The sequence below is a fragment of the Myotis davidii genome, unplaced genomic scaffold (genome assembly GCF_000327345.1).
Source record: "Myotis davidii unplaced genomic scaffold, ASM32734v1 scaffold81, whole genome shotgun sequence".
In the NCBI taxonomy this organism is placed as follows: Eukaryota; Metazoa; Chordata; class Mammalia; order Chiroptera; family Vespertilionidae; genus Myotis; species Myotis davidii.
The window spans coordinates 328,425-350,244 of NW_006291554.1; the positions used below are offsets into that span (position 1 = coordinate 328,425).

Here is a 21,820-nt window from a genome sequence, read left to right on the forward strand (position 1 = left end):
AGAGGGGGGGGGGGGTGGTGAGGGAGGGCAGCCTGGCTGGGGAATGGGGCTCAGGAGCTCAGCTCTGGTCCAAAGCCCAGATAACACGGAACCACCATTGGCCACCAGGGGGAGGCGATGAAAGCCCAATGGTCCCAGAGGACAGTGCTACTTTGGGGGCAATAATTAACACCGTGCCAGCTGTCCAGTGACGGGCAGGAGATGCTCAGCCCATGGACACAAAGCAGGGCCAAGGACTTGTGGGGGTGCAGTGAGAGGCCACACAGCACGAGCTGGGGCAGGCTCTCTCTGGACCCCAGTTCCTCCTCCTTTCCACAGCTGCTGTGACGCGTGTCCATGGCTCCATCCAGTCCTGAGCACCAGGGAATTCAGGCCGCCCTCGCAGGTTCTGGCCTAAGTCACACTCACAAACTGCGGGATATTTCAGATAAGGCTGCCCATATTACTGCCATCTAACAGTCAACTATGATTCTGCAGCAGCCGCTACGTTCCCAACGACGGACTCACAAAGAATTCTAAACGGAACTCCACAAATCAGGTAGAAACGACTCCAATGAACAGGCCCAGGAGAGTCATCGGGTGCAACCCCTTGGGACGAGCAGGAGAGTCAGGGAGGGAAGGAGAAGGTGCGGGGTGGCCCCTGGGCAACGGTTTGGATACAGATTCTCTGGTTAGACTCTGACCCGGGGTCTGCCTTGAAGCCATCACTGTACACATTCTCCTTTGCTGTGTAAACGGAAGAAACGCAGAATATACAGCCACCACTAAGCACATCACTAAGCACGCTGTGAGCACCTGAGGCTTGAGATAACAGATGATTCACTCCTATGGCTGGGAGGCCAAGGACGAGTTCACAACTGAAATAATTTCGCGACTAAAACAGGGACTCACGCTAAAAAGCAAAATGGGGCCGAGGGAAGCAGCTCTCACGAGGCATTAGATTGTGAAATCATATTGCACCGAGTATATTGAAAGAACAAAAACACCCCCGGCTCAGAGAGGGCACCTCCCCTGATCCCGTCACGTGATGGTGTGGAGGAGGCCAGGGGCGCCAAGGCCGGGGTGCACAAGCGTATATGCTGTACAAGTTCAAGGAGAGAGGCCCACAGCCTTTGAATTCTCCAAGGGCTCTGAAATGCCCAGAACATTAAAAAAACCCATACAATGCAGACTATTCTGCTTGCCAATGCAGGCAGGCCGGGCAAGAAGAAACGAGGAGATGCTGTCCACGTTCAGGGGCCTATGAATGCCCTGGGAGCGGGCCCTGGAGACACCAAGGGTTGCGAGCCTGCCTGCGGAGCCAGGAACTCAGCAACCTTGGGCGGTCTGGCCAGCGGTGCCTACCCTCCCAGAGCTGCTTGGGGGGCAGCTGTCTATGCTGTGATGGCGACTGGTCCCTGCCCTAAAGGGCTTCCCTTCCTCCAGAGGGACTTGAAGAAGTTCTGAGCAACTTGCTCGTGGGGGGAGGGGACAAAGGGTTCCAGTGCCTTTCACTGCAGCCCCTGGTCCAGTCCTGGGAGGGCCCTCGAGGTGGTGGGTGGTACCACCTGCCCTAGTGGCCAGAGGGCCCTGTCTCACTGCTAAAGGCAAGTGTGGCCTCTCCTCCTCTCTCCCAAAGGACCCATAGGTAAGCACCTGGCCCTGACCTGTCCAGGAAGGCCTGTGTTTAGTGAGAGCAGGCGAAGGAAAAAGATGTTGGCACGAAGGCCTGCAGGCAGAGTGATGGCTCTTCCGCTTCCCACACACCATCAAGGGACGCCTGGTTACGTGAGACATATGCCCCATCGTGGATGGGGCCTCCATGAGACGTAGGGGCATCTCGGGACGCCCCTAAACACCATGGTCTAACGGGCCAGCGATGCCAGAGACACCCCGAGGCACACAGGACCAGGACCCTAAACACCGCTTTCCCCCCCAGCACACCAATCCCCTAGTTCCAAGCCTTTTCATCATTGGCCTCTTTGAAATCGTTTATTCCTTTTTTCAAAAAATGGAAAATGGTTAATGAGCTCATTTCTCAACAGTGTAATTACAGCTGCTCCCGCATGGAGGTCCTCTGGTAATTTGTAATTAAGTTTTGCTCTTATTCTGACGGGGACTTGGGGAGTGAGGGAGGTGATAAGATGTAGACTACCTGCCAGGCCAGTGTGGCTCAGTGGTGGAGCATCGGCCTTTGAACCAGGAGGTCACAGTTCAGTTCCCGGTCAGGGCACATGCCTGGGTTGCAGGCTCGATCCCCAATGTGGAGTGTGCAGGAAGCAGCAGATTAGTGATTCTTTCTCATCATTTGATGTTTCTACCTCTCTCTCCCTCTCTCAAATCAATAAAAAACATATTTTTTAAAATTGTAGGCTATCTGATGCTCACCTTGACATCACAGAAGCCCCGAACCCTTCAGGGGAAAAGCCATTTAGCAGGTGGATACTCATTTAGCTGCGAAGCTTCTCAAATCCCTAGCAACCTCCTGTGATGAAAATGGCCAAGATAAACGGCGGAATCTGTTCAGATGCCGTTGCTCTGGAAGCCGTCTTAGGTATTGGACATCTTTCAAACACGGGTCTGGGAAAACTTCCAGGAGAGCAGGTTGCTAGGACCGTGCCCGCCCCCGCCCCTCCCGGTAACACATATGGCCGGCCCTCTGGTTACCCTGACAAAGACACCGCAGTGTCCCGGGGCATCAGAGCACCGCCGGCCTGGTGCCTCCTGCGAAGCACTTCTGAGGGTGAAATTGCTGGAAAGTCCCACCTCATACCTGGGAATGGGCCTCAGGGCTCCTGGCAGCCCAGCATCCCCCTGCCAAACCCATGATGTTAATATTCAACTCCGAGTTACTGTTCACCTGAGTTAATGAGCAACTGTTACTGGGATTTCTTCATGAACATGGAGCCACACACTAACCACCGTATGTTTCCACCCGATGGCACCCAAAGCCCAGAGACCGCGGACGGTCTTTACGCGGACTCACCTTGAATGAACTGTGCACCAACGTCTCATCTAAATCAATGACCACACACTTCTTTCCATAGTCGAGCACCGTCACCTCGGGCAGGAGGTATTTAGCTGGCGGCTAAAGAAAAAAGAAATTCTTATTACCTTGATGTAAAAGACACACCCATCCTCTTATTACCATATTGTACTATGTTAGTGAGGTTAAAAAGGAAACCGAACATTTATTTATTTTAAATTCTTTATTGTTTAAAGTATTATACAAGTCTCCCCTCCCCCCCATTGGCCTCTCCCGGCCGTCCCCAGCCCCCAGCACATGCCCTCACCCCCCTCCCCCATTGTCTGTATCCATTGGTTATGCTCCTATGCATGCAAACAAGTCCTTTGGTTGATCTCTTACCCCCTATCCCCCGCCTTCCCTCATAAGTTGGACAGTCTGTTCAATGCTTCTATAACTCTGGTTCTATTTTTTTTTTAAATATGTTTTATTGATTTTTTACAGAGAGGAAGGGAGAGAGATAGAGAGTTAGAAACATCGATCAGCTGCCTCCTGCACATCTCCCACTGGGGATGTGCCCGCAACCCAGGTACATGCCCTTGACCCGAATCGAACCTGGGACCTCTCAGTCCGCAGGCCGACGCTCTATCCACTGAGCCAGACCGGTTTTGGCGATCTGGTTCTATTTTTGTTAATCAGTTTATGATGTTCATTATATTGTGCAAATGAGTGAAATCATGTGACATTTATCTTTCTCTGACTGGCTTATTTCGTGTAGCATAATGCTCTCCAGTCCCATCCATGCTGTTGCAAATGGTAAGAATTCCTTCTTTTTTACAGCAGCATAGTATTCCATTGTGTAGATGTACCATAGTTGTTTTTCCCCCTATATGTTAATTTTCTGAAACCAAACATTTTGATGCCTGGTCAAATGTATCATGGAATTTTATAGTTTGCAACTGAAGTTTTACCAAATTCTGTGCCATTGTCTGAATGGCCGAGACTTGGGAACCAGATAAACCTGGGTTTGACTCTCAGCTATGTCTCTTGGCTGTAAGCTGGGACAATAATACCTATCACAAAAGGTTGTGGTTATCAGCTATAATTGCAGCAAATGCCCGCATTTGCCTGACACATGTATAATGGTTATGGTTATTGTTAAAATGAACTACACAGAAATGAATGTTTAATTATAACAGCGACTCTATGCAGGCTCATTTCCTTGGACTCACATTTTGTCCGAGATTCACCATGGTAGATAAGCATATTTCAGAGCTATACTGGAACCACAGTATTTTTTTTTTTTTTAGTGATTGAAATTTTCATAAACTTGAAGGGAAACTATAGACCCACCAGCAAAATGCAATCCAAAGTAACCCCCGGTCATAGGAAACAGAAATAAAACGGTCCAGATCCAGCGCCCTGCCTAGTGCCTGCCCCACAGCGGTGTAACAGTGAGTGAATGTGGCATTTGTACCTCTCTGCTTTCACCCACATGGTGCGTGTGAACCAGAAAATCGATTTCTATGTCTTCGTAGTAGCTGACTCTAACCGTGTGATAAAAAGGTCATAAAGAATTAATAAAATGCTAGATATCTTCAGACAAACTCATTCTGGATTCAGAGTATTTCTTTCTTTGGGCCTTCCTTCGTTTCCAGAAATGATCTGAAGTATTTTGGTTTACTTTGTGGCATAGCCAGTATCCAATGTTAACAAGCTAATTCTCTGAGCTGGGAGAAGGTCAAGCTCTGTTCAATGTTTACTAATACTCAACAAAACACAGGGAAATATCTGTCCCTAGCCACTGAAGAAGGAACAGTTTAGTTTATCAAATAAAACGAGAAAAGTGAAGTTAAGATGAATTCCTTTTTAAATGGCTTTGTTTGTCTTTGTTCTAAATGGAACCTTAGTCAAGGACCGGGAGTTAAATTTGGACTTCAGCCGGTTCAGAGGGGAAGGTAGCAGAGGCGTCATCTGGTGCATCGGCAAGTGGGATGAGCATTCTGGCAGGAAGGTGCTGGGGGGGCTGACCAGGACGAGGCTACGTGTGGGGACACGGGCATTTCTCATTCTAGCGGGGCTCTCTCTAGTGCGTGTGGAGGCTCCATCCTTCCCAACCTCACCCAGAAGAAAACGCCTTTATGGCCTCCCTATTCACCAAGCACTATTCCTAACCTGGCAGCACTGGGAACAGGCGTGCCTAGACCTGGGCCATGGGACTCAGGGTCCCAGGAAGGACTGTGTCATTATAAACCAGCAGGCAGGCAGGTTATTGGTGAAATTAACATACACTTGCAAGATGTTTTCTATTGAAAAGCGCTTTGAAAAGGCAGGGTATGATAAACTCTACAAGTGAACATAAGGATTTGGGTTATTTCTGTTTGAGCAATAACAGAAAACATGCTTGTGACTAGAATATAATTGGTTTTAATTTCTTATTATACAATGATGTAAAGAATATAGGCATGGCCCAGCTGGTGTGACTCAAGAGGTCACCTTCGATTCTTGGTCAGGGCACATGCCCGGGTTGTGGGCTTGATCCCCAGTAGGGGGCATGCAGAAGGCACCCGATTGATGATGTTTCTCTCATCGATGGTCCTATCTCTCTATCCTTCTCCCTTCCTTTCTCTCTAAAAATCAATAAACACATATTAAAAAAATTAAAAAATATAGAGACATGAAAACACAACTATTCTCTTTTCCATGCTCTTCCCGCCCCCGAAACCCTTTCCCCAGATGTCTCCCTTTTTAGCTTGGTGTCTATCTGTCCAGACTTTTCTCTATGCAGTTAAGCCCTAAAACAGCATTTTAATTTATGTAACTGAGAGCCAGCCGGGAAAGTAAGAATCTAGACATTCTATCCCTGGCATATCTGAAAACACCCAAGACCTGCCAAAAGGGGATCAGTTATTTTCCAAACCCAAGAATAAAAATTACTTTCTTAGCATATTGAACCCACACCTGACAAGCATTCTCTGAGTTCACAGTAAGGGAAGGGCCTCCCATCACTGCTCTGAGGGAAAAGAGTGAGAGGGTGTTAAGCAAGCTATTGACTTAGCATCTTTTTAAAAAAAAATATATATATATATTTTATTGATTTTTTACAGAGAGGAAGGGAGAGGGATAGAGTTAGAAACACTGATGGGAGAGAAACATCGATCAGATGCCTCCTGCACAACCCTTACTGGGAATGTGCTGCAACCAAGGTACATGCCCTTGACTGGAATCGAACCTGGGACCCTTCAGTCCGCAGGCCGGCGCTCTATCTACTGAGCCAAACCGATTAGGGCTGACTTAGCATCTTGCAGAGAACAAGGCCTGGCAGGGGCGGGGGGCAACGGGCTGGGGGATCCCATCAATCCTTAGCCCGTCTCCCAAGGGCACACAGCTCCTCTGGGAGTGCGGCTTCAGGTGCATGCAAACCCTCCAGACCACAGGTCAGAATTCCTGCGGACAGCTGTGTCCTTGGAGAAGGCAAGGACACTGCATACAGGCAATAGTGCTTTGTTGCTTCAATTGATCTGTTCAGGTGATGCCTGAATCATTAACTAAAAAAATGTACTGAAGGAAATTTTCTCTCGGGCCAACATAAAGCTGAACAAGAGAAACACCAGTTCTATCAAGAGGAGTATTGCCAGGGGGATGAAAGGGGGTGAGGATGGGTGGTGGTAGTGGTGGTGGGACAGGAAGCACGTGGTAGTATAGGGAGGAGGAAGGGACCGTGACTTGTCATCAATAGTTTGGGAATTCCCTTGGAGTCGACCTGAAACTTCCTGTCCTGGTGAACTTGCAGTCATGAATAGTTGACTCTATAGTTGCTTTCATTCTTCTTTTTTAAAAAAATATGATTTTATTAATTTCAGAGAGAGGAAGGGAGAGGGAGAGAGGGAGAAACATCAATGATGAGAGAGAATGATTGATTGGCTGCCCCCTGCACGCCCCCTACTGGGGATCGAGCCTACAACCTGGGCCTGTGCCCTGACCGGGAATCGAACGGTGACTTCCTGGTTCATAGGTTGACGCTTAACCACCGAGCCACGCCAGCTGGGCAGAATTTTTTTTAAACCACGAGCTTGCATTTATTGCTTTGTGAAAAGTCAGAACGCCAAACCTGCACACAGACACAGAAAAGCCTGAGAATGAAAAAAGGGGGGCGAGAAGCTGAGACGGGGGACCCCTGCTGGAACTACTCGGGTGTATCTTCCATGCTCAGGGCCTGGAAAAAGCTTTCAGGAGGCTGTGGGACCTGCTTGGTGGGCTCAGTCCACGCCTGGCTTTCCGGGCCTGTGGCGCAGCACCCCAAGCTCTCAGGGGCTCCCAGGACCGACCAGGTCCCCCTGTGTTTCAGAAGAGCTACTCTGGGTGTGTGCCGCCTGCGGCCCTGACAGGTGGGTGCAGGTTTTGCAGGGGAGCCTCAGGCCCGAATCCCCGGGCTGAGCTGGCCTTCAGATGGACGTGGCTCGGTTCTGCGTATAACGCAGGCTGTGGAGAGACCACATGTGCCCCTCAGTAGAACTGCTTTTCTGGAGGTTATCACTCAAAGGAGCAAGTTCCTCGAGCGAGGCTTCGGTTTTCTGCACAACAGCTTGCAGGTCCCTAACGCCGGCCCCAGTGCGCAGATGTCAGAGGCAGCCAGCAGGTTAGTGACCCTGCACGGGGCTCCGTTACACAAGGAATCTTTTCCCTCTTGGCTTTTTCATTCCAGGATTCCAGAATGAGTCTCGATCTGTGGGTAGAGGGTCATCTTTCTCAGTAGTTTTCACCCCGACCAGTGCTAGCTTTACAGACAACAGTGAGTGAGCTTTGAGGAGGAAGAGCGCACTGGAGTGTCTAAGGGAGGGGGACAGGTGCCCCTGTCACCTGCGTAATGTAGGAGCCTGTGCAGGAAGAACACAGTCCATGACCCTACTGGGTATGGAGGCTCTGAATCGCACTGGGGACTGAAAATATGCGGAAAAAATCCACGGAAAGATGGATGATCAGATCTGAATCCTACTCAATGTTGGAGAAGAAGTCGTGCTGCCTGACCAAACGTTTTGATCAGTTTACCCAACAAAGCCCAACCCCCAGGTACGCTGGCAAAGCCTGAACCACTCCACAAACCCCTGCAGCTTGTTAATACATGGAGAGTTAAAGTTCTGAGAAAAATGAAATTATCAGACACTTCTTGGGCAATTTGTAAGTGACATGCAATGCCAGGTGTGGAGTCAGCCTGTGCTAATGAAATCTATTCCTTTCAAATGTAGGACTGCTATGTCTCTTGGATGGTCCCAGAAAATAGATAAAAAAGTCCAAGGAGCCCTGACCGGTTTGGCTCAGTGGATAGAGCGCCGGCCTGCGGACCGAAGGGTCCCGGGTTCGATTCCAGTCAAGGGCATATACCTTGGTTGCGGGCATATCCTCAGTGAGGGGTGTGCAGGAGGCAGCTGATCGATGTTCCTCTCTCATCAATGTTTCTAACTCTCTAACCCTCTCCCTTCCTTGCTGTAAAAAATCAATAATATATATATATATATATTTTTTTTTTAAAAAAGTCCAAGGAAAAATAGAGAATCAGTTTGAATCAGACGATTTGAAGAAGAGAATTTTTTGGATTAAAATATCAATTTGTGGCCCAGCTGGTGTGGTTGAGTGTTGACCTATGAACCAGGAGGTCACAGTTCAATTCCTGGTAAGGGCACATGCCTGGGTTGCGGCCTCGGTCCCCAGTGGGGGGTGTGTAGGAGGCAGCCAATAGATGTTTCTTTCTCATCATTGTTTCTATCTCTCTCTCCCTCTCCCATTCTCTCTCTCTAAAAATCAATGAAAACATTTTAAAAAATGTAGCCTCATTTCACTTTTTAACAGAACAGAGTTGGCTATACGACATGATAAAACGCAACATAAGCAAGAACATTTTATACAAGTAGGCCCACAGCTGCAAGACTCTACGAATGTTTAAATAAAATTGAATAAATAATACATACACTTGGTATGGGAATGACCTGCCTCTGGTCACCCTGAGGAAAAAGAAAAAAACAAAGTCATTGTCAGGTTTGCAGAGAAGTAGAACATATACTCAAAAGAAACCCGAAAGCACTTCTGAGTGTACAGCAGGCACATGACTTCCCATCCTTGGTACCTTGGCGGTATTTAGCGCGAGGGAGGAACCCAACGATTTCCACAGTTAGGGTCTCTGCCTCCCAGACACCCCCTCCCCTGACAGTCCAGGTTGGGTTCCCGAGGCTCATTACTCATCTTGTTTATTTGAATAGTGCCTCTCGTACTCCCAGAAATTTAATCCTTAACTGAAATTTAAAAATGAAAACCCATACACTACTTTGATCCATGACTCCCTCTAATAACTGGCTTGTTTCTTCTTTTAAGTTAAGTTTTTCCCTGAGAAGCCTAAACCTTCAGTGGGCAGGAAAGGAAGACAAGTTCATCAGGTTACAAGGAACGCCCTGGCCACTCTTGATCCTCTTCTAGGGCGGACCGGGCAGGAGGTCAAGGCGAGGTACAAGAAGTGCCCTCTGAGGCCACAGGCAGGGGACAGCTTTCCCTTTAAGGGGACAGGACCTGTGTTCTCAGGGGGTGTCAAGGAAATCCAGGCCCTGGCCTAGCTGCTGTGGCTCAGTGGTTGAGTGTCAACCCCTGAACCAACAAACAGGTTGCTGGTTCCTGTCAGGGCACATGCCCGGGCTGTGGACTGGATGCCCAGTAGGGGGCGTGTGGGGGGTGTGCAGGAGGCAGCTGACCCATGTTCTGCTCTCACACCACATGGATGTTTCTCTCTCTCTCTTCCTTCTCCCTCTCCGGTCCTCTCTCTCTAAAAATCAATAAAAACATGGTAAAGAAAAAGAAAATGCAGGCCCCGAGGAAGAGCCTCAATCATTTTCTCAGCCGTGAATGCCCCTCCCCCATTCCACACATGGTTGATGGAAACACTTCATTTTGGCATCATTAAGAAATGCTGATAAAAGAAGAAATTTATCTCCATTGAGCTATTTCACATTTTGTGCTTCTTTTTTAGATGGTGGGATAGGAGGCAACAGATAGCAGCAGCGGGGGTCCGATAAGGGCGTGCTCCGTTTCATGGTCTCACACACACCGAGCGCTTTGTGAAAAGCGTAACCATCTTTTATGAAGGGGGGGGTCTGGTGGCAGGGGTGTCACGGGAAGGGGCCAAACCTGACTGTCGACAGTGGCAGGTGGCTGGCACCTTCCTGAGCTCTGCTCTGACTCTCAGAACCACTTAGCAACTTCCTGATTGTCTCCAGACCCTAGTCGTCCCCTCTGCAGTCTAACAGCGACTGACTACCGTTTCTTCTTGAGAGCATCTTGATGGCTCTTTCCTGCTTCAGGACACTCGGGGCTCGTCTTAAGGATTCGAAATGGCCTCTTGCCATTATTCAAAGCAGAGCTGTGCTGCTCTTCAACACCCAGTGGGCGCCATCGAAGCAAATCCCAGTTTGCAAGAACCGATATAGAGAAGGTCATTTCAGCAGCTCTTAAATCGTACTATTTCCAGCAGCTGGACTGGGGCGATTGGAACCGGCTGCTCACAAGCCCTCACAGGCTAGGTGAGCCTGGAGCAGGGTTTCTCAACCCCAGCACTGCTGACATCTGGGCCTGAGAACTCTGCCTGGGGGGCTGTCTTGGATGTTGTGGATGCTTAACAGCATCCCTGGCCTCTACCCACTAGATACCAGTAGGACCTCCAGGAGTGACCGTCAAACATGTCCCCAGACATTGCCAAATGTCCCCCAGGGGGCAAAACCACCGCCACTGAGACCCTGCACCAGAGGGAGACTGTGCACAGCTCCCCACACAGGCACCCCTTCCATGAGGGGAGCACATCGATGAAGAAAGGTAACTCTGAAGGGCTTGACAAAACACAGGCTATGACCAAAGGTGCTACTCTAGACAGACGTCTGGGCTTGAAAATCACCCCAGAAGTTTACGTGTGTGCGTGTGTGTGTGTGCATGTGTGCATGTGTGCGTGTGTGTGTGTGTGCGTGTGTGTGTACGCGCACATGGGGTATGCACGTATTAGTGAGTGTCCAGAAACCTTGCTCACTTTGTCCTCACCCTGAGAAGTCCTCCTTGGTCTCTGCCCTTGGTCTTATTCTGGGTGCTGACCCATCCTAGCCTCTGGCCAGGGGCTGCAGACACTACCTTTGGGCCACAGGCCTGCAGGTCCAGGGTGTAACTGGATGTGACAATGGCTGCCACCCCAGGCCACTCCCACCAAAGCATTTCTCCACAGAGGCCATCTGCTTGCTGCGCTCTGTCCACAGCTCCCCTCTGCCTCTGGCAGGCTCAGTTCCACGAGGCAGGGGCAGTTAAGGAGTCAGCAGGGGAGACAGGCCTAGAATCTGCTTCCACATCTCCTGGGCCCGGGCTGTGCGTTCCAGGTGTCTGGACCGTGCGGAGAGCAAAGGGCAGAGGGCCCCCGCTCTGGGAATGAGCTGGTCCCACTCTAACCCGGGCTCTTTCTATGGGCCTGGTCTCCTCCGGAAAACTCGAGTGTTATGCCAATGATGCATTGCTCAGAGTTAATGTCATTCTTTAAAAAGCCATTCGGACAAATGGAAACTGAGGGAAGCCCGCGAATGAACACCAAGTCCAGGGGAGCTCAGCTGTGCCAGAGACCTGCCTTTAAAGGTCTCTCCTCATGGATACGCACAGCCGAATACTGTAGGAAACCTTCGGGGATGCAGCACCATCTTCCCAGGTCATTGCATCTGGGCAGGAACTATCCTAAAATAACTTTTACTATGACAGCAGTGATTCCTTTTTCTTTCTTTTCTTTTTTCCCCCTCTATAGGTCTAGGGTACAAACTATGTTCCCTTCACTAAGGACAATTTTCTACAGAAATAATTTTTAAATTGGGGGGAGGGAAGAGTCCGGGGAGATGCTATCAGAACCTGGGGCTGTGATACGGTTTACAGTGGAATGTCATTGCTCAAATTTCACGCATACATTTTTCTACACCAGTGGTTCTCAACCTTCCTAATGCCGCGAACCTTTAATAAAGTTCCTCATGTTGTGGTGACCCCCAATTTCATTGTTACAAATTGAACATAATTAAAGCATAGTGATTAATCACAAAACAATAAGTAATTATATATGTGTTTTGGCCAATAAAATGTAAGCTGAAATGAGGCATGTTACTACCTTTTAAAGAAAATAATGACATAACAAACATTATATCTTGTTTTATAGTTACAGTAATGGGCTTAAGGTCACATGAGTAGGAATCGGTATGGCGAGGACACAAGCTAAGGCCCACATTCTTAGCCACCACATTATTGCCTTAGTTCGGTGTTTAACCTGTAGGAACGAGGCATGTTACTTCTGAGTGAAAACTGCAAGAGCCAGTGTGAACACCATCCTCCCTTTTCCCTGCTGCGGCAATCGTGGAAGCAGAGATGGGCCTGCCTCCGCCTAGGTCCATGACTGAGGATCAGATAGCGTAATATAATCCAATAATGATAGTTATTAGTCACGGGAGGCTATCGAGCACGTAAAATGTGGCTGGTTCAAATCAAGATGTGCTATAAATGTCAAGTGCACCAGATTTTGAAGGACTATAAGATAAAGAAATGTAAATTTTGTCTCATTGATAATTTTTTCTATTAATTACATGTTACAATTATATTTTGACAACTTAGCCCTAGCCGGCGTGGCTCAGTGGATAGAGCATCGGCCTGCAGACTGAAAGGTCCCCAAGTTTGATTCGGGTCAAGTACATGCCCGGGCTTAGGGCTCGATCCCCAGTACGGGACATGCAGGAGGCAGCCAATCAATGATTCTCTCTCATCATTGATGTTTCTAGCTCTCTCTCTTTCTCCCTTCATCTCTGAAATTAATAAAAAATATATTAAAAAATAAAATAAAAAAGAAACAGAACCTTAAAAAATTTAATTTACCTTAAAAATATTTTGGCCTGGCTGATGTGGCTCAGTGGTTGAGCGTTGACCTGTGAACCAGGAGGTCATGGTTTGATTCCCGGTCAGGGCACATGCCTAGGTAGCGGGCTCGATGCCCAGTAAGGGGCGTGAAGGAGACAGCCAATCAATGATTCTCTCTCATCACTGATGTTTCTATCCCTCTCTCCCCCTCCCTTCCTCTCTCTGAAATCAATTTATATGTATATACTAGAGGCCAATGCACGAAATTTGTGCAAGGGGCTGGGCCCTCGCAGCCCTGGCTTCATCCGGAAGGTCGTTCGGCTGTCCGGTCTAATTAGCATATTATGCTTTTATTATTATAGATATGTATATATAATTTTTTAAAATGGGGATACTAGACAAATTTAAATTATATGTGGCTCACATCATATTTTGACTGAATTGTGCCACAGAGCAGAAGGCCCAGCTATTCCATAATAAACATGAAGAATGAGAGAAAAAATAATTTTTTTATTATTTTAAGCCTCTGGGGTTTGGGGGGATGTTACTGCAGCATAACTGAACCCTCACTGACTAGTAAGTATATCTACTCGGTAGTCACTCCTTTTTTCTCTTTTGTGAAAAGAGCTCCAATTTTGTTTGTCTAAATTCTTTTTGCTGGGCCCCAGCCGGTTTGGCTCAGTGGACAGAGCACTGGCCTGCAGACTGAAGGGTTCCAGGTTCGATTCTGGTCAAGAGCACATGCCCCGGTTGCAAGTTCGATCCACAGTAGTGGGTGTGCAGGAGGCAGCCCATCAATGATTCTCTCCTATCATTGATGCTTCTTTCTCTCTCTCTCCCTCTCCCTTCTTCTCTGAAATCAATAAAAATATATTAAAAAATAAATTCTTTTTGCTGGTCTAAATTCTCCCCTTTTGGGCCTCTCTTGGAGGGTAGCCACATGACAACATTCTGGCCCATCAGACCTAGCAGAAGTCTCCTGGGCTTTTCTGTGAAAGCTGTTACTTTCCATAAAAGGGACAGACATGGCTGGACTACTCCTCCCTCTGCTTTCCCTCTCAAGGTGGACATGATGGCTGAAGCTCGTGCTCTGAGATAATGAGCAACAAGCAGGAGGGTAAAGGCAATCATGCCAAGGACGGTGGAGCAGAAAGACGAAAAGACAAAAGGACAGACAGAGTGAGGGCCCCTGATGGCCTCAGCAGGCACTTACACTAACCGGAGCAGGGACCAGCCTCAGGCTTCTTATCTGACAAAAACGGTCCCCTATCTGTCTAAGCTATTATTTGTCAGTTTTCTTTTACGTGCTGCCAAAATCATTCCCATCTGATATAGGTATCTTCTTGGAAACACACTGCAGAATTTTTCAAAGCCCATCTGATATAGTCTTGGTCTGTCATCAGGAGAATTCGGTTTGTTAAACTTGGTTTTATACCTACTCCTTACGTCAGGTTTACTATTTGTTACATTACTGGTTCCTTTCCTTTTCCCTTTCCTTAATTTTGATGGCTTGTTCACATTTCTGTTTATTTCTCCTTTCACTCTCAGTGAACTTTGAGGATCTGTTTTCTAATTGTGCTACTTGTTATATCAGTTCTGTTCCCAATAGTTCCATTTATTCCTACATTTTCTATAATTATCTTTATGTATAAAAGCCTGAGCGACCAAACGACCCAACGATTGGTTGACCAGTTGCTATGACAAGCACTGACCACCAGGAGACAGACGCTCAACGCACAGGATCGGGCTCCCTCCTGTCTGGATTGAGCCTGTGGGGATCACACCAGGCCTCTAGTATTGTAATTCCCAGAGGGGTCCCAGACTGGAGAGGGCACAGGAGGTCAAGGGACCCTACTGGTGCACGAATCCGTGCACCAGGCCTCTAGTATTGTAATAACACCAATCTCACCCAGATCTGTTTTGATCCCCTCTCTGAATCATTGTATGGCTGAAATGTATATCTTTTTCCTTCATAGATGATAATCTTGACCACATATAGAATTTTTGGTTTATAATTCTTTTCTCTCGGTAGCTTATAAACACTTCTCATAGTCTGTGGCTTTCAGTGTTGCTGAGAAGTCTAGCATGTATCTAGGCCTGTGTTCCCTCGCTTGCCCCCACTAACCCTCCTGTAGATTTGGTACCCTTTTAATCTGCAAATTAAAATTATTTTCAGTTCAAGAAAAATTTCTTCTATTACTTTTTCTCTTTCTGCAAGTCCTATTATTTGCACGCTGGGTCTCCTAGATGGCCCCTCCAGCCTCCCCCAATTACCATCTCCATGTTTCTGGTCTGAATTGTAAGACATTTCTTCCATTTGCTCTCCCAGAACATTAATTCAGTTCTCAGCAGTGACCATTCTCATTCTCCCTTTTTTCTCGGTTTGTTTACTGAGTTTTTATATTTAGAAATCATGGGATGTTTTTTAAGTTCTAAAAGTTACTGTTGCACTTAAGATTCAGTCCCTGAAATGTCATTTCCTGAGTCTCTGTTAAAGTTCTCTTCTATTTCGTCCATTAGTTTTGCCTCCGTAGGAGTCTCACAGTCCAATTTTTCAACCTGGACTTTCTCAGCAGTGGCAAATGAGGGAGCACCCCAAGGCCCAGCAAGGACTGACGCTTCCATGCTCCAGCAAAGCCCAAACTGACAAACCTCAGAGAGATGAAGAAAGACCCTGCACCACGGGGCTCATCCAGGGCACAAGAAGTGCGAGCAATTCAGCTCATCAGTACAGCCCCTTCGAGGATTGCACACACACAGTGGGCCCCCAGGCTCCTGCTGGGTGGCTGACCTCACAGGACTATACATTTTATGTCGTTGTTCTAGGACTCCAAAAGAGGTGAGCAATTTCCCCTGTTGGTGGTCCCTGCTTCTCACTGAGTACCAGAGAGAATGAGTCCCATGCCTGCTCTTTCCGCTGGAGATGTCAGGAAAACTGGAGGCGTTAATGCACTTCCCAGGCCTTAGTGTAGGCTCGCCTGGGTTTATTCAAACAGGGAATTTAAAAGGCCAGAGCCATGAGCTCTGGCTGTCATCTTCCCAGAATCCCCTTCCTTACATTCACATGCATTTAAAAAACAATACATTTTCTAATCACAAAATTAATTTAAGCTTATTCTGTGAGAACTGGGAAAAGAAAAAAAAAGAAAAGAAATAAAACACAGAAGAGAGGAGCAAATCCTATTCGTAATCCCACCAGACTGAGAGAACTTTTTCACATGTTGGCATATACCATTCTAGTCTTATAAATGCCTTTGTGTGCGTATGTATGACTGGGTACATAGCTATAAATACAGTCACCTACTATATTTTAGCCTTTTTTCTGAAGTGATATATTGTGAACATTTCCCTGTATCAGTAATATTTATGAGACGTCATTTTTTAATAGCTGTATACTATTTGATTGTATGGTTACTTATAGATCTTTCATTGTCTACTGTTGACCATTAGAGGTTGCTTACAATGTTGCAATATTATAATGTGTTCTGGATCATATCTTGTGCTCTTTACACATCTACCATTATGTCCATAAGCTGGAGCTGCCTAGGGGAACACACAGGCATATCTTTAAGGTTTTTAAGATCAGACCCCAAATTTCCCCCCAGAAAGGTGTAACCAATGAACACCTCCTACCAGTAACCAATGTATATCCTCTACCCACCCTCTTCTCACACCTTCACCAAACCCAAATATTATCTTTAAAAATATCTTTGACAATGGAAAAGGATCTCATTTAACTTGTATTTCTTTGATTACTGGCCATATTGAAACATATTTTGCTTATTGACCAACAGTATTACTTATTTGGTAACATATCTGTTCATGTTCTTTGCTCATGTGATTTGGGGCATAAAGGTTGAAGACTTCTGTGCCCTCAGGCTTGACTATCTTCATCATGAGCAATCCCCTTTGCCTCCCTCAGTGATTTTTACCCCGAACTTCTCTTTTGACTGAATTGATACTGTAACCTGTTTTCATTTTGCTTATACGTGTGGGATTTTTTTTTTTTTGGCTCATCCTTTTACTTTTCATTATTCTGAGTTACTCTGTTTTGAATATGTCTGTAGACAGCATGTGGGGAGAATCTGTTTTTTTTTTTTGTTGTTTGTTTTTTTACCTACGGTGACAATCGGCTTACAATTGTTTATGTGCTACCTATAAAAGAATATTTAACAACTATGTTTGTTATTAAACAAGGTAATGAAATCCACTTATATATTTATTCTCGGCTCTTTCCCATGACTCGGTTTCTCCTCTTGTCTTTCCATTTCTCTGTCTGCTCATCGTCCTTTAACTCTCCATTCATACATTCAACCAAGAATGTTATAAAACTGTGCACTGACGCTTACAGCTCTCTTCAAATACACTCTTCAGCTGCTACATGGGAACGACTGAGCTATCCTTTAACAAAAGAGACGACGTGTTTGGTAACTTGGAATCTTTAAGTAAATGGCTACACCTGCACCCGCTAGGCTCTTAGGAAGGACGTCTGTCCAGGATGTGACGGACAGGCAGCCCCGCGGTTTGGTGGGGTGCACGGTCCCGCAGCACTGACCTTGGGCAGCCCGCCGTTCTCCTCCACCAGCGGCGGCAGCGCACTGGGGCTGCTGGCGGGCGGGGCCTCCACATTGTAGTCCCGGAAGCAGCAGAAGAAGGAGCTGAGGATGCTGCGGTGCCTCTGCTTCTTCAAGCTGACGTTGCAATGGGAAGCTGGGGAGAGAAAACAGCACGCTGTGGCCCAGGGCAGCACGCACTCGCAGCCGGGATGCCCCGTGCAAACGCCGATGTGCACGGCCCCCACCCCACCCCGCCTCCGGCCCCAGGCCCGGGAGACCTACTCAGGACAAAGGGACGAGGGGCCCAGGAAGTTACGCTCAGGGATTGTTATTCGGCTTGTGAATCCTAGAAGGCCAGCTGCTCGGTGGACAGAATTCCTCGGGCCTCAGCCCAGCGGGGGCTGCTTGCTCATGACGTGACCCGCGCTTGGGGTCAGGCACCATCTGCACTGCTGGGCCCGCAGAGCACGTCTCCGGACCCTGCACCAAGCACTCCTTCCAAACAAAGGCCCTTACGGCTCTGAGCAGCGTTTCTCTAGGAGGGGGACCCAGAGTCACTTTGCAATTAGGGTCTTCACTACTCCTGCTCACCATGGAAACGACTCATTTCATGGGTTAAGGAATAACACGAAGGAGCCCCTTCCTCAACTCTGATGGGAAACCGACCGGAGCCTGGACTCACACAGCTCAGGGCTGACGGCTTCCATTACGCTTAAAACACACGCCGCAGGAAACCTGGGACAGAGACCACGTGCCCTGGCCCGAGCAGGGCTGGCCGGGGTGGGTTTTGGGCCCTGGCCGGGCCTGGACCAATGCTCCGGAGGGAGTGATGGAGCTTTTCTGTTATCCTGGGTGCAGACAAGCGGCCCCACACCAGCAATAGAAGGCACACATTAGCACAGAGGAAAAACGCCTCGGGGAGGAAACGGACGACTTGGAGGGCGGGGGGCCTTTGTCTGGGAACGCAGCCAGGACTGTCCCCCCACATACCCCATCGGGGTGGGTCAGCAGTGCTCTGGGAAGAGCTGCAGGCAAAGGGACATGCTCAGGGTTAAAGGGAAAAATCATCAATGTGGGAAATGATGTAAGTCCACGCGATCACTGTTGGAGTTTCTCTCTCCCAAAAAAACAATTCTGGCACGAATCCTATTTTTGAACACTTGAGGGAAGCGTATAGCACCTTCCCCCTCAAGAGGTTGCAAAACCTTTGCTAAAAGTCTTGGGGTACTTACTCGCTTGCTGGTAGCAAAAGCAAGTGTGTTCGCACGGAATTTCTGAAAAAGGACGGGAAAGCTGTTTTGCCAGCAACTCTATAGGCATGGATGGGTCTCTAGCCTGCGTTTGGGCAAATGGCCCAGTCAGTGTGCATTTAAGACCCTTATTCACTAAATGATGAGCTTCAGAACCATCAATCCCTGGGAAAGCTGGCTGTTTTATCCTCCTGTGAGTCTCTGAGCGCCGGTCCCAGGTACCCTTTCAGGCCCCACACGCCAGGCCAGATGAGGCCACTGGACCCAGAGTCCGAGCTAGCAGCAGTGGTGGGAAGCGATACTGACCACTGCTTACCGAGGACCAGCCGTCTAAATTCCATTCCTTTACGACCGGCACCTCCTATAGTCCTCCCAGCTACCCTAGGAGATAGGGTCATTGCTTCCGTATCGGCGCCGAGAAAACCCAACCAGTAATTGCGTGTGCCGGGACTCGAACCCAAGTGGGCCTGTTCCCGAAGTGTGTGCTTTCTCCGTGTGTCATGCTGAAGACAACCTTGAAACAACGTAGGTTAAGATTAAGAAGAAGAAAAAGGCCAAATAGAGAGAAAACTACTGCAATAAACTCACACTGAAGGTAAATGATTCAACTGTTTTGTTGTTACGGTGGGTGTTTTTGTGCCACACTCAAGCACTTTACTCAGAGAAGCAAACAACTCTCTTCTGCCCTGGATGGTGTGGCTCAATGGCTAGAGCGTCAGCTCATGCACTGAAGGGTCATGGGTTCGATTCCTGGTCAGGGCACATGCCCAGGTTGTGGATTCGATCCCTGGTCGGGATGTGTGTGAGAGGCAACCGATGGATGTTTCTCACATCAATGTTTCCCCCCCCTCCCCTCTCTCTCTCTCATCAATGAAAAACTATCCTGGGGTAAGGATTAAAAACAAAAATCAGCCAAAACCGGTTTGGCTCAGTGGATAGAGCGTCGGCCTGCGGACTGAGGGGTCCCGGGTTCGATTCCGGTCAAGGGCATGTCCCTGGGTTGCGGGCACATCCCCTGTGGGAGATGTGCAGGAGGCGGCTGATCAATATTTCTCTCTCATCAATGTTTCTAATTCTCTATCTCTCTCCCTTCCTCTCTGTAAAAAAATCAATAAAATATATTAAAAAAAATAAAAATATAAAAACAAAAATCAAAACACAACTCTCCCTCTTCTGAACGACAGCACGTTTCCCTGCGAGGAAACAAGCTATTTGTTCATGTCTGCGAGACAGTGAGCAGGTAATGCCCGGGCTGGGCAGTAAACGGCTCTGCAAGAAGCACCTTCCCCGATTCTATGATCCTTCTCTGAGATCACATACATCAACCTATAATAACTAACTAACTAACTAACTAACTAACAAACTTATATGCAAAAAACACACTCACACACAAAAAAACACCCCTAAACCTGGAGCCAGCGAGCTACTTATAATTCCCACCATCTGATTACTTAGCCTGTAGAGGCTATAAATAGCCCGCGAGAGTCACTAAATGAGCTTGAGTCACTTGGGAGCCCATCACCCCAGATGGGGAAATGGCAGCCTCTCAGGTCCTCCCTTCTCTGCATGAAGCAGTGGAGCGGCCCAAGCGGCCTCACGCCCACGCCTGCGGCAGGCCCAGGCCTCTTCCCGCTAACTGGTCCCAGGGCTGGCAGGAGCCTCCGGGAGGCCGGGGCTTTCTAAGTTTCCAGCCCCTCTTGGATGGGTCCGGTGCTCTCGAAATCAGGCCAGCGGGAAATGGATGGATTTCCTCGGGGCCAGCACTGGCCTCACCCCACCCCCAGTGCTCACCTGTTCCTAAAAGGGCTCAAGATATGGGCCTGGAATGTGACCACCCTACTGCCTCCCACCCCAGCAGCTGCCTCTCCTCCAGCTAAAGTCTGGTGGAAAGGTTTTGCTTGAAACATGACATTTAAAAATATATGTATATTTTTATTGATTTCAAAGAGGAAGGGAGAGGGAGAGAGAAACATCAATGATGAGAGAGGATCATGGATCGGCTGCCTCCTGCACACCCCCTACTGGGGATCCAGCCCACAACCTGGGCATGTGCCCTGACCGGGAATTGAAACGTGACCTCCTGCTTCATAGGTCGACACTCAACTACTGAGCCACGCCAGCCGGGCGATACATGATATCAAAGTTCATAGTTTAATGGAGAAATGTTTATAACATTAGATCAGAAAAGCTTGATAAATAATTGTATATCTGGCTGGATTAGAACTGTACAAAAAAAATGAAAAGCGAGTGTAAAAACCATGTCAAAAGTTGAACAGCCATCATCAGGCGATGGGTGCTCCCATTTCTTCCTTCTGTGTTTCCCCAGCGTGCTGTGGCAGTCATGTGTTACCCTAACTCCGGGAGAGCACGCTCGCTTGTTAAGCTCGGCAGCTCGGTGATGCTCAGGAGAAAGCGTATCTACTTCCAACTCCGAACTTCAGACTTACTCCTATGCTTCTCCACTCCATGCCCGCGAAGCAAACACCGGGCAACAGCTGTGTTGCTGACAGCCTTGCGGGGAGCAAATGTCGCTACCGCCACGGCCCCTACCCCCTGGGCCGTGATGATCTCCAACCCTCCAGCCTCAAAACCAGAGGAGGCCCACGTGAAAAGACGGCACCCGAGACGTGTTCTCCCCCAGCAGAAGGCTCCCACCGGCCTCCTCATCTGGCAGCCCCAGCCGACCCTCCACCCGCCGTGTGCACACAAATGCTGTCCAGCTTCTTTGTTTGTAACCAGGACTCGGCCTCTCACCACCTTTCTTCGCTCCCTTCGCATGTTCCCACTGATAACGCGCATAGGAGAGAGGTCTCCGGGTGGCTCGGGTATCCAGGAACAAGTCTTTATCAGGGCTGTGACAGCAGGATATTCAAGAGAGTTTAATGAGCACACCTTCCTGTGACGTGGGTCTTAAGACTCCTTTGGAGGCGTAGAGGAAGGGGTAGCAACCCTGAACGTCGGTCTAAAGCAGGACATAAAGACTTTCGTTTTTAAAAAAGTCAGACTTCGGAAGAAAAAGTCACCGAAAATCATTCCCAAGTTTCCTGCTTTCCCCCATCACCTTCCCACTCGTATCCACACCCATCCCTGCCCACCTCACTCCCGTTTCCTCCCTGGGATCACACTGACATCCCACCTCCCACTCCTTCTGTCCTCACATCCCCTCTTCTCAG

The 21,820-nt window shown here is 48.3% G+C and overlaps 1 protein-coding gene across 1 annotated transcript in view; it reads right to left on the bottom strand.

Moving 5' to 3' along the window:
* CTDSPL (CTD small phosphatase like) overlaps window positions 1-21,820 on the bottom strand; it is a 54,406-nt gene that overhangs the window by 12,530 nt on the left and 20,056 nt on the right. Inside the window, exons 2-4 of the mRNA XM_006765072.2 lie at window positions 17,397-17,551; window positions 8,911-8,943; window positions 2,966-3,067 (exon numbers count right to left, since the gene is read on the bottom strand). Coding sequence (XP_006765135.1) covers window positions 2,966-3,067; window positions 8,911-8,943; window positions 17,397-17,551 — 290 coding nt within the window. The remainder of the gene's footprint in view (window positions 1-2,965; window positions 3,068-8,910; window positions 8,944-17,396; window positions 17,552-21,820) is intronic.